Source organism: Balaenoptera musculus, chromosome 3 (assembly GCF_009873245.2).
Source record: "Balaenoptera musculus isolate JJ_BM4_2016_0621 chromosome 3, mBalMus1.pri.v3, whole genome shotgun sequence".
Taxonomy (NCBI): domain Eukaryota; kingdom Metazoa; phylum Chordata; class Mammalia; order Artiodactyla; family Balaenopteridae; genus Balaenoptera; species Balaenoptera musculus.
The window spans coordinates 161,376,070-161,391,712 of NC_045787.1; the positions used below are offsets into that span (position 1 = coordinate 161,376,070).

At 58.1% G+C, this 15,643-nt stretch overlaps 3 protein-coding genes across 4 annotated transcripts in view; 1 reads left to right on the top strand and 2 right to left on the bottom strand.

Annotated features, from left to right (window-relative positions):
* MAST1 (microtubule associated serine/threonine kinase 1) overlaps window positions 1-4,913 on the top strand; it is a 25,758-nt gene extending 20,845 nt beyond the window's left edge. For both annotated transcript variants that reach the window (XM_036849208.1, XM_036849207.1), the window contains 8 exons: window positions 254-432; window positions 512-759; window positions 1,094-1,300; window positions 1,495-1,724; window positions 2,041-2,163; window positions 2,289-2,425; window positions 3,281-3,468; window positions 3,569-4,913. In XM_036849208.1, coding sequence (XP_036705103.1) covers window positions 254-432; window positions 512-759; window positions 1,094-1,300; window positions 1,495-1,724; window positions 2,041-2,163; window positions 2,289-2,425; window positions 3,281-3,468; window positions 3,569-4,806 — 2,550 coding nt within the window. In that variant the 3' untranslated portion in view covers window positions 4,807-4,913. The remainder of the gene's footprint in view (window positions 1-253; window positions 433-511; window positions 760-1,093; window positions 1,301-1,494; window positions 1,725-2,040; window positions 2,164-2,288; window positions 2,426-3,280; window positions 3,469-3,568) is intronic.
* Window positions 4,914-5,142: 229 nt separating this feature from the next.
* Window positions 5,143-7,755, bottom strand: DNASE2 (deoxyribonuclease 2, lysosomal). Its single transcript, XM_036845314.1, has 6 exons — window positions 7,352-7,755; window positions 7,054-7,234; window positions 6,884-6,962; window positions 6,397-6,561; window positions 6,111-6,305; window positions 5,143-5,694 (listed from the first exon to the last, which is right to left on the bottom strand). The coding sequence occupies exons 1-6, from the start codon at window positions 7,444-7,446 to the stop codon at window positions 5,354-5,356; spliced, it is 1,056 nt and encodes a 351-aa protein (XP_036701209.1). The 5' UTR covers window positions 7,447-7,755; the 3' UTR covers window positions 5,143-5,353.
* Window positions 7,756-8,735: 980 nt separating this feature from the next.
* On the bottom strand, window positions 8,736-12,221 carry KLF1 (Kruppel like factor 1). Its single transcript, XM_036848126.1, has 3 exons — window positions 12,090-12,221; window positions 10,591-11,431; window positions 8,736-9,403 (listed from the first exon to the last, which is right to left on the bottom strand). The coding sequence occupies exons 1-3, from the start codon at window positions 12,174-12,176 to the stop codon at window positions 9,228-9,230; spliced, it is 1,104 nt and encodes a 367-aa protein (XP_036704021.1). The 5' UTR covers window positions 12,177-12,221; the 3' UTR covers window positions 8,736-9,227.
* Window positions 12,222-15,643: the final 3,422 nt, after the last annotated feature.

Here is a 15,643-nt window from a genome sequence, read left to right on the forward strand (position 1 = left end):
AGAGCCGATTCTTTAGGGCTTGGGCAGGGCAGGGTCTAGAATAGGTCGGAGCCTAATTTTGTGGGGTGAGGCCAGAACTGAAGAACTGTAGGTGGTCGGGGTCGGCCCAGAATTGGGGGGGGTGGGGCACCCGGCTTTACTGGGGCGGAGCGTAGTTTGGTCGGGTCCAGTAGCGGGAATTCGATTGGTTCGCGAGCGAAGGCGGGACCTGGGGGCTCGACTTGCCTCCATCACCACTCATCCGTCCTTGAAGGTGTATAGCAGTATGGAGCAGCTGTCGCAGCACGAGCCCAAGACCCCCGTGGCAGCACCGGGGACCAATAAGCGGGAGCCGAGCGCCAAGGGCCCAGAGGAGAAGGTGGCCGGCAAGCGGGAAGGCCTAGGTGGCCTGACCCTGCGCGAGAAGACCTGGAGAGGGGGCTCCCCGGAGATGTGAGCAGGGGCAGGATTTTGGGTTTGGGGTCTGGACCCGAAGGGGAGTAACTCCTCTGACCACGCCCCCTTTGCGCAGCAAGCGCTTCTCGGCGTCCGAGGCCAGCTTCCTGGAGGGGGAGGCCAGTCCTCCGTTGGGCGCGCGCCGCCGTTTCTCGGCGCTGCTGGAGCCCAGCCGCTTCAGCGCCCCCCAAGAGGACGAGGATGAGGCCCGGCTGCGCAGGTCTCCCCGGCCCAGCTCCGACCCCCCAGGCTCGCTGGATGCGCGGGCCCCCAAGGAGGCAGCTCAAGGGGATGGCACCCCCAGCGCCGGGGACCCGGAGGCCAGTGAGTGCCCCCTCCTGCCGCCTTCCCCAATTCCCCAAGGGCCATATATGAGCGTTCAATGAGCCTGTACTGCTTATGCAAGTTCTCGTGTACTCTTCACACTCCAATCTGGGATTCTCATCAACATGAGGAAGACCCGTATTCCATGGTCAGTTAACAAAAGTATCTGAGCACTCCTCTGAGTCAGGAGCTGTTACTGACGCATGTTACCTGCTCCCATGAAATTCACAATCCAGCAAGGGAGAGAAGTGGGAAGAGCATTCCAGGCAGAGGGAACAGCATGCAAGAAGTTTATAACCTTGGAGTGACCCCTAACCCACCTGCTCTGTTGCAGCTGACCGCCCACGCCCAGGCGACCTCTGTCCAACCTCGAAGGACGGGGACCCATCAGGCGTGAGAGCCACCAATGACCTGGTTCTGCGCCGGGCACGGCACCAGCAGCTGTCAGGAGACCCGGCGGTAGAGAAGCGGCCTTCTCGAACTGGGGGCAAAGTCATCAAGTCAGCCTCGGCCACTGCCTTGTCTGTCATGATCCCTGCAGGTGACACTGGGCCCCGCCTGGCAGGGGAGGGGCTGCCCCCATTGGTGCCAGGTGCATTTTCCTGGTCCACAGTGACTGGCTCTGGGATGGGCAAGTGAGAGCTCTGGAACTTTGACTTGGGAGAAGGGAGGAGCAGACACAGGGAGAGCTGTGTCTGTTGGCTTTGACCTCTGACCATGGGTCTGTGTCTGCAGTGGACCCCCATGGAAGCTCACCCTTGGCCAGCCCCATGTCCCCACGATCTCTCTCCTCCAACCCGTCCTCACGGGACTCCTCACCAAGTCGGGACTACTCGCCAGCTGTCAGTGGTCTTCGCTCCCCCATCACCATCCAACGCTCGGGCAAGAAGTATGGCTTCACACTGCGTGCCATCCGCGTCTACATGGGTGACTCAGATGTCTACAGTGTACACCACATTGTCTGGGTGAGCGCTCATGGGTGGAGCCTGTGTTCTACGGTGGGGGTGGGGAGAGAGACACCCCCCCCCCCCAGGGGTGAGGGACAGCTCAAACTCTGGAACCAGGCAACCTGGATGAGACTCCTCTGTGACCTTCCTCTGTAACTTTTCCTCTCTGACTCTCAGTTTCTTCATTTGTAAACTGGGGAGAATAATTGTTATTTCATAAACAGTTATGAAGATTACCGTGCCTGCAGAGCTAGGTGTCTGGCACATAAGCTTAGGGAGCTTTCCTTGTTACCAATCCTGTTAATTCTGCTCCTGTGGGGTTCCCTATCCCCAGCACGTGGAGGAGGGGGGCCCAGCCCAGGAGGCAGGGCTCTGTGCCGGGGACCTCATCACCCACGTGAACGGGGAGCCTGTGCATGGCATGGTGCATCCTGAGGTCGTCGAGCTGATCCTTAAGGTGAGTCCATGGGAGAGAGCCAACTGTCTTGCGGTGGGGGTGGGGCGAAGGATGGGGGAGATCCCGGGAAGTTGGAGTTGCCAGAGCAGCTTCCAGCAGAGAACTTTCCCCCTTTCTTCCCCCAGAGTGGCAACAAAGTAGCCGTGACCACCACGCCCTTCGAAAATACCTCCATCCGCATCGGCCCTGCGCGGCGCAGCAGCTACAAGGCCAAAATGGCTCGGAGGAACAAGCGGCCCTCTGCCAAGGAGGGCCAGGAGAGGTGGGTGGGGCCAAGTGCAGTGGGCGGGGCTATAAACAGCAGGCCCCTGGAACACTCCAGTTTATGAGCGATGGCCAGGGCTTACGTGGGAGAGGCATAGGTGAGGACAGGAGAAGGGACATTCACAGGGAAGGTGGCCGGGGCCACCAAGTGAAGAGCAAAACCAAGACAACAGAGAAGGAGGGACTGGGAAAGCGGGAGGAGTCAGGAAAGGAGGATGTACCAAGCTCCTAGGCTGAAGGAAAGGCACTGGGAGCAGAGCTGAGCCAGCAGATGTGGACTAAGAGGGTGCCGTCCAGGAGATGATTCTGCCTTGCCGGATGCATTATATTTAGGCGACTGAGAGGGGCCAGGAGAAGAGATTTCTATCTGGGATGTGTACGCCAGGCCAGTAGAAATAATTTCTTCCCTTATATGTAGGAGGAACTAGGAGAGGTGGGTGGAGCCAGGAGAGTTTTCTGTTTTGATCAGTGGGTTTGACCTGGACAAGGAGTGAGTGGGGATTTGAGAAGCCTGGCTGAGTCCAGTGAATTTCTTCCCACTCTGATAGGTGGGTTTAGTTGGAGAGGGAGGGGCTAGACAGGTGGGCGGGGCAAGAAAAGGTTGGTTCTGTTTTAATGGGTGTTTCCAGCTTGGACTGTGAGTGGTCAGAAAGGAATGGGTAGACCTGAGGTGGGAGGAGCCAAGTGGGACGGAGCTAAAGGAAGTTCTTTGGTCTGGAACTGTGTTGTAGCTGAAGAGGGAGGGGTCAGAAAGGGTGGGTGGTTCCAGGAGGTACCTTGAAGTCCTGAAGTGGGAGGAGCCGGGAGCTCTGGAGTCTGGTCTAGGGAAGGTGGTCCCCTCCTTGTCCTCCAGCAAGAAGCGTAGCTCCCTCTTCCGCAAGATAACGAAGCAGTCGAACCTGCTGCACACTAGCCGCTCTCTGTCGTCGTTGAACCGTTCGCTGTCGTCCAGCGACAGCCTCCCGGGCTCGCCCACGCACGGACTGCCGGCGCGCTCGCCCACCCACAGCTACCGCTCCACGCCTGACTCCGCCTACCTAGGTAGGCCCTGAGCCTGCGCGGGGGCCGAGCTGCGCGCGGTGGCGGGGCGGTGCCCTGGCGGCGCCCGCGGCGCTCATCGTCCTCTCTCGCCCGTCCGCAGGCGCCTCGTCCCAGAGCAGCTCGCCGGCCTCGAGCACGCCCAACTCGCCAGCGTCGTCGGCGTCGCACCACATCCGGCCCAGCACGCTGCACGGCCTGTCGCCGAAGCTGCACCGCCAGTACCGCTCTGCGCGCTGCAAGTCGGCCGGCAACATCCCGCTGTCGCCGCTAGCGCACACGCCGTCCCCGACACAGGCGTCGCCGCCGCCGCTGCCGGGCCACACGGTGGGCAGCTCTCACACGACGCAGAGCTTTCCGGCCAAGCTGCACTCGTCGCCGCCAGTGGTGCGCCCGCGCCCTAAGAGTGCCGAGCCCCCGCGCTCGCCACTCCTCAAACGCGTGCAGTCGGCGGAGAAGCTGGGAGCCTCGCTGGGCGCCGACAAGAAGGGCGCGCTGCGCAAACACAGCCTCGAGGTGGGCCACCCGGATTTCCGCAAGGACTTCCACGGCGAGCTGGCGCTGCATAGCCTCGCCGAGTCGGACGGCGAGACGCCCCCTGTCGAGGGTCCCGGCGCGCCCCGGCAGGTCGCCGTCCGCCGCCTGGGCCGCCAGGAGTCGCCCCTGAGCCTGGGCGCGGACCCGCTGCTGCCGGCTTCGAGTAAGGAGAAAGAGTCCCCGGGTGGCGCCGAGGCCTGCACCCCGCCCCGCGGGACGACCCCCGGGGGCCGGACCCTGGAGCGGGACGCCAGCGGCACGCGACACCAGAGCGTGCAGACAGAGGACGGCGCGGGAGGGGCGGCCAGGGCCGTGGCCAAGGCCGCGCTGAGCCCGGTGCAGGAACACGAGACGGGCCGGCGCAGCAGCTCCGGCGAAGCAGGCACGCCCCCGGTGCCCATTGTCGTAGAGCCTGTGCGGCCTGGGGCCAAGGCTGAGGTGCCGCAACTCCCAAGTGTGGACTCCAAGGGGTTGCAGGAATCTGCACCCCTGGCACCTCCCGCACCTGAGGCCCCGCGGGGCCGGGAGCGCTGGGTGCTGGAGGTGGTGGAGGAGCGGACCACGCTGAGCGGGCCTCGTTCTAAACCTGCCTCTCCCAAGCTCTCCCCAGAGCCCCAGACCCCCTCCCAAACCCTAACAAAGAATGTACCCAGCAGTGCAGGGCCCCCAGCCCCACCTGCTTCCCTCCTGGTCCCCACCACCAAGCCTGAGGTGGCCCTGACTTCCCGGTGCCCTGCTGAAGCTGTGCCCCCAGCAGCCCCGACCAAAAAAGGGGCGCCCTGCCCCATGCCCCCGGGCCCATAGCAGAGGGAGCCACTGGCCCTGCGCTGTACAGCCGCCTGTATACATATGTACACATATAAATAAAGTGCGTCCGTGCTGCGTGAGCTTTCTAGAGCTCGCCCCTCCTCCCCTAGCAAGGCAGGACATCATGTTTCCTCCCCCTTGCCTGTGTGCTTGTTGAGGGGTGGAACTCCAGTCCTGGTTACCATAAAGAGGGGAGGTGAGTCTTGGTTGGCCCTTCCTTGTGATCCCACTTTGTGTCTCACCTATGTGCCAGCTGCCCCCAGACCCTCAGCAAACTGCAGTGCTGTTCTGAGTCCCAGTGCCCACCTGAAGAAAAGATTAACAGCCTCATTTACCAATTTCTTTTTATTCCTCGACAATCCTGAGTAAGGTGTTATGATTCCCATTTTGCAGATGAGTAGATTGAGTCACAGAGAGGTTAAGGCACATGATCAAGGCCAAACAAATAGGAAGAGACTAAATAGATTCAAACTGAAGTCCAAACTGGCCCTTGAGCCTTAGCTCTTATATGCTCTGCTGGACTTCCTAGAGAGAAGGCCCTGCTCTACTTTCCACAGGGCTCCCACGCCTTCACCAGAGGCTGGAAGGCCTTCCAGAGGGTGGGCAGCTGGGCACACAGTGTGCCCCCACCCCGGTGCTCCTCTCTTTTGTTCCGATTCATGTCACCCACACAGGCCCAGGGCCTTTCTGGGGCTACACACCACTTGGAATGGTCTTCTGTGGCATTGAAGGTTGGCCCAGCTAGCCCAGGGAAGGCTATCTGGGTCACATCCAGTACGTGCTGGACGCCAGAGCAGTTGGAGGGCAGGATGCCAGGAGATCTTTGCCAGAACTGGACCTGTAGGTCACTGCCAAGGGCTTCCACCAACCAGCCAGAGTACAGGTCTGCAGAAGATGGAAAGAGGACATGGACAGGGTCAGGATCACTGCTAGGGATTCCCTAGGCCACTTCCCCTCTCTGAGCTGTTTCCTCAGTTATCAGTTCCTGGCAATCTGGGGAATTATAACATTAAGACTAATAGCCCTTACTAAATGCTTTATATGCATCATGTCACTCGACAGTCCTTTAAAGTTGATACCATTATTCCCATTTTTCAGAAAGGTAAGTTGAGGCTCTGGTTAAATCATGTATCACACAGCCAGAAACCAATATTTGAACACAGGTATATTTGTTGTTCACCTCTCATGTGATTATGACTCCAAGGTATTCTAGTCCCTAACCATGACCTGCCCTCAGCCATGGACACACCAGACACCCCCTCTGCAGAAAAAGTTCTCCAACTGTCAACCTCAAGGCTCACCATCTCCAAAGTTTCCAAATTTGGCAAAGCTCTGGAACATGTGTCCTTTGTTTGATGTGAGTGTTATGCTGCTGTTCCATGGTCCCTGGCGAACATGATGGCCCTTGACTACCTCCTCCAGGTGGAATTTCTGGGCGAAGTCCCCTTCCAGCCTATGGTCATACACGAGGGGGTAGGTGTAGGTCAGCTGTCTGCCTGGAGGGCAAGGGGAGAAGAAAATGAGTGACTGTTCCAAGATTCTAGCCTGGGAATAAGGGACTCACCCTGCCTCCCTGTCTCCACTCACTGATATTCAGGAACTGGGTGAGAGGAAAAGATACACAGATCAGGGTCTGCCCATAGTTCTGGGCACTAGGAGGCCAGCTGTACGCAGCAGAGGAGGCAGGTGGAGGGAAGTTCGGAACGCTGTGGATCAACCAGAAGCCCCCTTCTTGGTCCAGGAGCAGCACACCTGAACCAGAAATTGGAGATCAGGGGGACTGCTTGAGGCATCCCAACAAGCACACGTGCAACCCAGGAACACTCAGTCTGTAGGGGGCCTGGACCACAGGACCAGTGGGCAGTGGGCAGTGTCAGGACCACTGCTGAGCTCAGTTTCCACAGCCATCGATTATCTTAGTCCAGAGGAAGGACAATGTTGATTTAAAATAAGGAAACAGATGGCTAGGGCCTGACAGAGCAGCCCACCCTCACCCCCCTGGCAACTTATGGGTTAGCTGGGGGAAATGCACAGGGAAACCAGAACTCTTCCCCAGTCCCCAGTCTGGCCTCACCTTTCGTGTGCCCACGGCTGGAAGAGTCCTGAGACCCGCTGGATTGAGGCGGTTGGTCATTGTAGAGTAGAAAGGCGAGCTGGGGAAGATGGACAGGGGCAACTTGAAGGTTCCCACAAGTCGGGCCCACCCTAGAGTCCCACCCCAGGTTCTGCCGGGGGCGTCTTCACCTGGCTGGTGGTGTTTCGGTACAGCGGCAGCAGGCTGCGGCCCACGGCCCCCGTGGGGCTGCTGATGAGCCCCGCACCGTCGCGCCAGCCCCCTGAGTCTTCATCTAAGTACTTGTACCGCAGCCCTCTCTGCGCCGCATCTCCGGGCCCGCTGTGGGCCGGCAGCTTGTAGACGACGAACCTGGAGGTTAGGAAAAGGACAGAATAGAGGAAGAAGAGAAGGAACCCCAGTCTTCACCTAGGAACGCAGCAATCCCCAGTGCGGCCCTGGAGGGATAGTCGGCTCCCGCGCACTCACCAGTCCACAGGCTGCCCCGAGTCCCCGTAGCAGGTCAGGGTCCCTACAGGGACCCAGAGCAGCGCGGCCAATAGCAGCAAGCTCAGCGCGGCCATGAGCTCAGAGCGCTAGCTGGGGTCTAGAAATCTGTGTCGGGACCGCAAGGCGCGGGGTCACGAGCTGGACCAGACCCGGCCTCTGGTGACTTTCACTTCCCCAAACCCGCCGGGGAACCCAGGCCCAGACATCACGAGGATGCAGACTCCGCCCGCGAGGTGAGAAGCAGAGATTTGAATAGGTAGTCAAGGATCCTCCAAGGGGCTCGGCTTTCTTCGGGGCAGTCGCTCCCTGCAGGCTCCGCCCCCCGACCCGGCCAGCCTGGGGCCTCCTCCTGCTTCCGGCAGACTAGTCCCTGATAGGCTCCATCCTCTGGCTCGGCCCAGACATGGCGTCTCATGGCCAGGTGGTTTCCAGTGTCCGGCCTCCGGCTCTACTCCTGGCCAATCACAGCCCACGTCCCTCCAGTAGGCCCTGCCTCCGTCTCTTTCAATGCTGGCTAATCCCAATCAACACTCTTTCACTGAACCTCGCTCCTCCCCTGGCTTCTCCGTCAGAGGCAAATTTGGATTTTTTTTTTTTCCTTTCCTGCCTCACAGCCTGAGGTCCAAATCTCGTGGCCTTTGCTACCTCAAAGGGCGCTTGCCCTCCTGGTCCTCCCCCTTTTCATTCTGCATGTTCCCCCCACCCCCCCGCCACCGCCGCTGAGCTAGCCAAGGGGTCACTTTGGATGATGACAGGGTGAAGGATGACGGGGCTCTGGGACCCGGCTGAGGATTTTTTTTTTTTTTTTTTGGCTGCGTTGGGTTTTTCGTTGCTGCGCGTGGGCTTTACTCTAGTTGCGGTGAGCGGGGGCTACTCTTCGTTGCCGAGCGCGGGCTTCTCATTGCGATGGCTTTTCGTTGCGGGGCACCTGCTCTAGGCGTGCGGGCTTCAATAGTTGCAGCACGCAGGCTCGGTAGTTGTGGCTCGCGGGCTCTAGAGCGCAGGCTCAGTAGCTGTGGCCCTTGGGCTTAGTTGCTCCGCGGCATGTGGGATCTTCCCCGACCAGGGTTCGAACCCGTGTCCCCTGCATTGGCAGGCAGATTCTTAATCACTGTGCCACTAGGGAAGCCCCCGGGCTGAGGATTCTTAAGTGGAGGAAGATGGTCCCTGTGAATGTCCCTGGGTTTCGAGGCAGGAGGCAGGGACAATGTAGCCTGACCTTGGGGTGGGGGAAGGACGGGCTGCAAGTGCCTGAGGAGGGTTGCCCAGTTTTAGGAGAGGAGGGTGTGAGTGTGTGTATAGCTCCCCAATATCACCTCTGGGGTTAAGCTTCCTCCCAACTTCCACACCCAAAACCCACAAATTCAGACCAACACTGAAGCTTTATCTGGGAGGAGCATTTTTACGAGACCCATAACCATTCACATCAATGCCAGCCACTATGTGGAGCTTCAGGAGTCACAGTGTGAAGCCTTCTTCTAGAACCAGCGTCTCTGGGAAGCCTCACCCTACAACGCCTCTGTTGTCTAGGGCCACCTGTGAGCTGGTCTGATGGTCCAGCTCTCTGAGGGTCTGTCTCTTTGTCAGAAGTATCTAAGTATCCACCTGAGTCCGTTTATTTTGAGGCCTATCTCGCTCGGTCTACATGACCGTGTGTGACTGTGGCTCCCTGTGGCCAAGGACATGTGGGAACTTCTGCTGGAGGCTCCCCCAGGTCTGTCTATGGGCCAGTCCTTGGTGGATCTGTGGGACCAAGAGTCCGGACGAGGGTTCATCCGAGGGAAAACCACAGTGCCTGGGTCCGTTCTTGTTCTAACCCCAGTCCCCAGAAAAGGTCCAAGTGCCGGGGCGGGGCTCAAAGATGACGCTTCATGTGCAAGGCCAGATGATCCGAGCGCGAAAAAGCACGCGAACAGAGCTGGCAGCGGAAGGGACGCTGACCGGTGTGCTTTCGGTAGTGACGGGTCAGCTCGTCGGAGCGCGCGAACCTCCAGCCACAGCCATCCCACGTGCAGGCGTATGGCTTCTCCCCTGGGGGGATGAGGAACCCTTGAGAGCCACTGTCCCCCACACCTGGTCCCAGAGTCCTCCCTCCTAGCCTTGGCCGGGACTAGGGTGAGGCAAGTGAGGCGCCTAGGTCGTGAAATCGAAGGAGACACTCTCGGGAAGGGTCTGAATCTGCACTCAGGGCTGGCCTCTGCTACCCCGACCCTTCTTCTTCTGTTCTTGCTGGCGCCAGGCCCCTTTTCATTTCCTGGTCACAAGTCGCGCCCTCTACACTACTAGCCCTACTTCCTGTGCCCGGTACCCTGCCCCTGCGTCCTAATGCCGTCACAATCTTTGTCCTTTGGCACTGCCCCTATGTCCCAGCCCCTCCTTTGCACCAGGGGACCCTCAAGCTGCTGCCCAATCCTGCCCCTGGCCTTGGCCCTTGAGCCCCGAAATCCACCTGGTGTTCCAGGCCCTGTCCCCAGTGAGTATGCTCTCCCCCTGCTAGACCTGGCCCCTCCTCCCTGCGTTCCTGGACGCGTCTGTACACGTGGCCCCATCCTCTGTGCGGACCCCTATGCATAGGCCTCATTCCTCCTCCACCCCGCCTCTGTTCCACGTCCCCTCCCCTGTCTTTGGCTCCTTGGGACCCGGCTTCTCCTCCTATGCCTACCCTCCTGTATTTCCCAGCCATTTCCCTTTGCTCTCCAGGACCGGCCTCTGCGTCTGGGCCCCTGAAACTAACTCTCCTGAGCTCCAGCACGCCCCCTACAGTCTAACCAAGCAACCCACTCTTTATACTCCTGGCTACCGCCCCAGAACACCTAACTCCGCTCCCGCTTGACCCAAACCTGAACCCTGGGTCTTTGGCCGCCCCCCCTGGTATTTCGAGCTGTCCTCTCCCCTCAGTCCCTCCTGTAGCCCCGGCCCCTACACAGCTTGCCTGGCTTTCTGCTCTTCGGCCCGTCCCTGGCCCAGGTCTTAGCCCTCGGTTCCCTGAAATGCTTCCCAGCTTTTCCATGTCCTCTCTCCGTCCCCATATGCCTTCCGCACTACTTCCCATCCGGCTCCTGATATTCCAGACTCGTCCCCAGCTCCTTCTGCCCAGCCTTTTTCTCCGAGACTTTGCTTTAGCCCCGCCCCTTGCTCCGGGTTTCCAGCTCCTCTGCAGCTCTTGGCTCCCAAGGTCCCACCCAGCCCCGCCCCTGCACCGGGCCCCGCCCCCTCACCTGTGTGCGTGCGTAGATGCGCCTTCAGGTGAGAGCTCTTGGTGTAGCTCTTGCCGCAGCCCGGGTGCGTGCACGTGTGCGCAGCCTGCCTCTTGCGCGCCCACGATCGCCTGCTGCGCTTGGATGGCGCGGCCTCCGCGGTCCCTCCTGGGTCTCCTGTGGTCCCCCCGAGTCCTGCACCCGTCGTCCCGGGCCCTAGACAACTCAGGAAGGAGTGGGGCGTGGCGGGACCGGGCGCCGGAGCCTGGAGCCCGCGGAAGAGCTGGAAGTGCCCTTGGTACTGCGGCATCGGGTACAGCGCAGGGTACCCGGACAGCAGCCCGTAGGGGGCTCCCGGCGCTGCAGGCACTGAAAGCCCCGTCCGGGGGAAGTAGCTGCCGGAGGAACCCGCACCCGGTCCCGGGTACATCGGCTGCAGCGGCAGCGCCTTGGGCTCGGGGGCTGGAATCAGGGCTGGGCCCACGAAGGCATCGGGAGCCGGGGTTCGTGGGGCCGGGCGCGCCCAGCCCGGGTGGTCCTCGGGACCCAAGAGCCCAGCCACCAGCCCCGGGCTGCCCGCGTACGCGCCCAGAGTCTCGGGCGGCAGTGGGAATTGCACCCCGGAACCTTCGCCAGGCGCCAGAGCGCAAGTCTGGGGGACGCAGGTCTGGGGCGCGCTGCCCGGCTCTGGGCACGGAAAGTTGGTGAGTAGGAGATCCAGGTCCCAGGGGGTAGCCGCGTCCCTCTCATCGTCTTCGTCCTCCCCGGGCGTGTCCTCCAACTCAGGCCTCACGTGGAGGGGTGGCCCTGTGGGGTCGGGGGGGCCTGGGCCCAAGTCCTGCACCTCTTCAGAGCGCCACCACTGTGGGAGGGAGCCGGTAGCACGAAGCTTCAGTGGACACCAGGGTATCCTGCCCGGAGACGGTGGGGGCCGGATGCCCTGATGGGGGCAGACTGGCTAGGGGCTCAATAAAGGGGTCTTGCTTGCTTGTCTGTCGTGTCAGTCTGTCCCTCACATTGCCCTTCCCCCCCTCCCCCCACCACCTCAGCTCCAGAGACAGAGGTCTGTCTGTCAGGCTGGAGACAGGAGATAAGGCTTACATTATCTGAAGCCACGCTCAGGCACGGGGGAAGGGGCGGCAGAGCCAAGAATGGAAGGCTGGGGGAGGCTCAGCCTTGCCTCAGTTTCCCCCAGGAATCTTCCTCTTCTTCCCTGTCCCCCAACAAGATTAATTCCAAGATTAATTCCTGGATGTCCCCTAGACACATCTGCCATTTCCCTCTGATATCTATCTGGGGGTGTCTCACTGAGCCTAGATCCCTGAGTTGTTCAGTTCCCAGCCTCAGTTTTCTATGACAGAAATAGGCCCTTAGACCAAGTTCAGACCCCTGGCCTGCACTGAGGACACCCAGCGCTGACCAGGTCTCTGAATTCCAAGGCAAGATTCAGACCTGATCCCCCAGCTCTGTGGCCTGGGCCCGGAACCCCTGGCAGCCCATCTAGACCCCACTGGCCCCACCTTGAGGAAGTCTTCCTGTGTGTCCAAGAAGGGGCCCAGGGTGGTCAGCGTGCTGATGGAGGGCAAGGCGGTCTCCGCTGCAGCCATGGCTGGCTGGTGCCCACCCTGGGGCTCAGGCCTCCTCTCCTTTGGCGGCCTCGTGGGCTCTGAGGCTCTGATGGCCCCTTGGAGGGCTCCTCTCTGCTCTCAGCTGATTGGCTGCAGCCCCTGATAAGGGGCAGGCAAAGGCGGGGGTCACCGTTTCTGGGGGAACAGACTTTGCCTAGGCCTGTTTGGGGCTGAGCCATAAAGAATGATCCTGTATCCAAAGGCAATCAGATGTTCAGGGGCTGGGGGTTCAGGGGCTGGGGGTTCAGGGATTGGGCAAAGTGAGGCACTGGGTTCCCAAAGAAGGAGAAACTTGGAGCCTGTTCTCAGTTACCTTCCTGGAGAAGGGGTGACAGGCAGAATGGGGATTCTGGGAAGGAGCTTCAAGACCCCCTTGCCCCTGACCAGGACCTTGCAGCTCTCCCCTTCCCCATAAACAGCAGCAACTGTGCTGATGGCGGGACTTGGCATGAACTCCCTGCCAAGCCAAGCATTATCAGACTCCCCAGACGTTGGAGGCTGCTATCAGGTGGGGGCCCAGAACAGCCAAGGCTCTGTCCCTGGTGAGTGGGAGGGCTGGGGGCTGGGGATTAACTTGGTTTTAAATTTCCTGGGTAGTGAGCTTCCAGGGTTTGAGCCCAGTGGCAGGGGAGGCCCCTGCCAATCACCCGTCACTGTCTACCATGGACACCCCCCCACCCCAGGCGGCGTTGCAGGGAGAGTAGCTGCATGGAGGCTGAGGCTGGTGCAACTAGAGCTGCTCCCGCGTGATGGGGGCTGGGAAGGAGGAGGTGACTCCCTCTGCTGCGTGGCATGGTAACGTTGGATCGGGCCATGGGAAACACCTGACCTGCAGGAGACCTGGCTGCTTCTTGATTTCTACCCCACATGGGGGAGGGAATCTGAGGTTCTGCACCAGAGACTGTGGTGCCAAGGGAGTCCAGGTGGGTGACACAGACACACATCACAGACACATAGCTCATAGTCACACACACACACACACACACACACACACACACTATGCAATTACATAATGACACAAATCCCCTGGTCCCTAAGTCACACACCCCATATAGTCCCTGCACAAATACTTGTGTGTCTGTGTGTCACAAAGACCATGCACAGACATACAATTCTCAGGCGCAAAAAACAACCATCCACTACGTTGGTTACATGATGTTATAGTCACACAATCCCTCAGACATAGAATTCATAATCAGGTGCTGACAATCATACACAGTTACCCAAATCACACACAGTCACACACACGATTTAGTCACAACCGAACAGACACATGGAGGATCCTGGATATATTGTCACAGAACTATAGAAGATGCAGTCACACAGTCCCATCAAACACAGACGAAGCCTGAGACACAAAAGTGTAAAACACATCCACACAACCATTCATAAACACACTTTTTCTTTTTTCTTTAATTAATTAATTTATTTACTTTTGGCTGCATTGGGTCGTCGTTGTGTTGCGCGGGCTTCTCATTGCAGTGGCTTCTCCTGTTGCGGAGCACAGGCTCTAGGCTCGAGGGCTTTAGTAGTTGTGGCTCTCGGGCTCTAGAGCACAGGCTCAGTTGTAGCACACGGGCTTAGTTGCTCCCCGGCATGTGGGATCTTCCCGGACCAGGGCTCGAACCCGTGTCCCCCTCATTGGCAGGCAGATTCTTAACCACTGCGCCACCTGGGAAGCCCCATAAACACACTTTTGATGTAGTCAGGCACACAGTTATACATCAGGCACAGACACGATCACACACTACAACCTTACATAGTCACAGCCACCTGTCTCTGATACTGTATATAATTAGTCACACAACTGAACTACTAATGCCCAACCATAGGGGGCGCACCCAAACACAACCACACTAACATGAAATCAGACACCCTGATAGTGAAAGGCATACAACCTCACCCAGACGGAGGCACATCACCAGAGCTGGTGCACCATAAATGCATCACACAAAAAGACAAAAAATTATCATGTGCAACAAGGGTGGGGGGAGCAAAAATGTAATGTAAAAACCAGCTCGACAAACCTACTAGGATGGCTATTAACAACAACAAAAAAAGGAAAATAACAAAGGTTGGTGAAGATGCAGAGAAATTGGAACCATCGTACACTGCTGGTGGGAATGCGAAGTGGTGCAGCTACTGTGGAAGATGATTCTTCTATAAGTTAAACATAGAGTTACCATATGACCCAACAATTTCACTCCTAGGTATATACCTAAGGGAACTGAAAACATGTACTGGATCAAGTACTGGTACACTAATGTTCACGGTAGCATTAGTTTCAGTCGCCAAAAGGAGGAAACAACCCAAATGTCCATTAACGGATGGATAAACAAAATGTGGTCCATCTATACAAAGGAATATTATTCAGCTATAAAAAGTAATGAAGTTCTAATACATGTTACAACATGGATGAACCTCAAAAACATGCTATGTAAAAGAATCCAGTTACAAAATGTCACATATTATATGATTCCACTTGTATGAAATATCCAGAATAGGCAAATCCACAGAAACAGAAAGATTAGTGGTTGCCAGGGGCTGGGGGGGAGGAGGAAATGGGGAGTGACTGCTTAATGGGTATAAGGTCTCCTTTCAGGGGTCATGGAAGTGTTCTGGAACTAGATAGAGGTGGTTGCACAACATTGTGAATATACTAAAAGCCAGTGAACTGTACACTTTAAATGGTTCACTTTAGGGAATTTCCTGGCGGTCCAGTGGTTAGGACTCGGCACTTTCACTGCTGTGGCTGGGGTTCAGTCCCTGGTCGGGGAACCAAGATCCTGCAAGCCACACGGCACAGCCGAAAAAAAAAAAGTTCATTTTATGTTATGTGAATTTCACTTCAATCAAACAAAATGGTTGAAATTAGAGTGGTTTCCTGGAGAGGAAAGCAGAGTGTCTCTTGGGGAGACATCTTCTTGATTTAGGATAAAGCACCAACAGGCATGTTTGGCTCTGAAAGGTGAGGCAAGAGGATGAGGGTCGGGGGGAGGTGTGGGCATCTGGCTGGGAGATAAGGCCTCTGGGAGCAGGTAGCCAGTACGGATGGCAGACTTCCCTGGGTGGCAAGGCCTGAGCCTCAATTTGGGTTTCCTAATGTGTATGCTGTCATCACCCTCTACACCCCCCTACAGAGAACTCCAATATCCACAACAACTCCAGGGCAGGGAGCTTTGGTGAAAGGAAGGGATGGAAGGAGGGAGGCCATTGGTTCCTGGCGGAGGGAGGTGTCCAGAAGAATTAGAGTTATGCAGAATCCTAGACAATTCAGGGTGGTGATGGACTCCCTACTGAGTGAGGAGGAGAGTTCAAATCATTTTATTTGGATATTAAGGGCAAGAAGGGCCCAGAAAGTGGAAGAGTCTGAGACACACCCAGGCCTCAGGCACTTGGGGATATGCAGGCTAGTGATCACCTTCAGACACAGTCTCACAGTTACT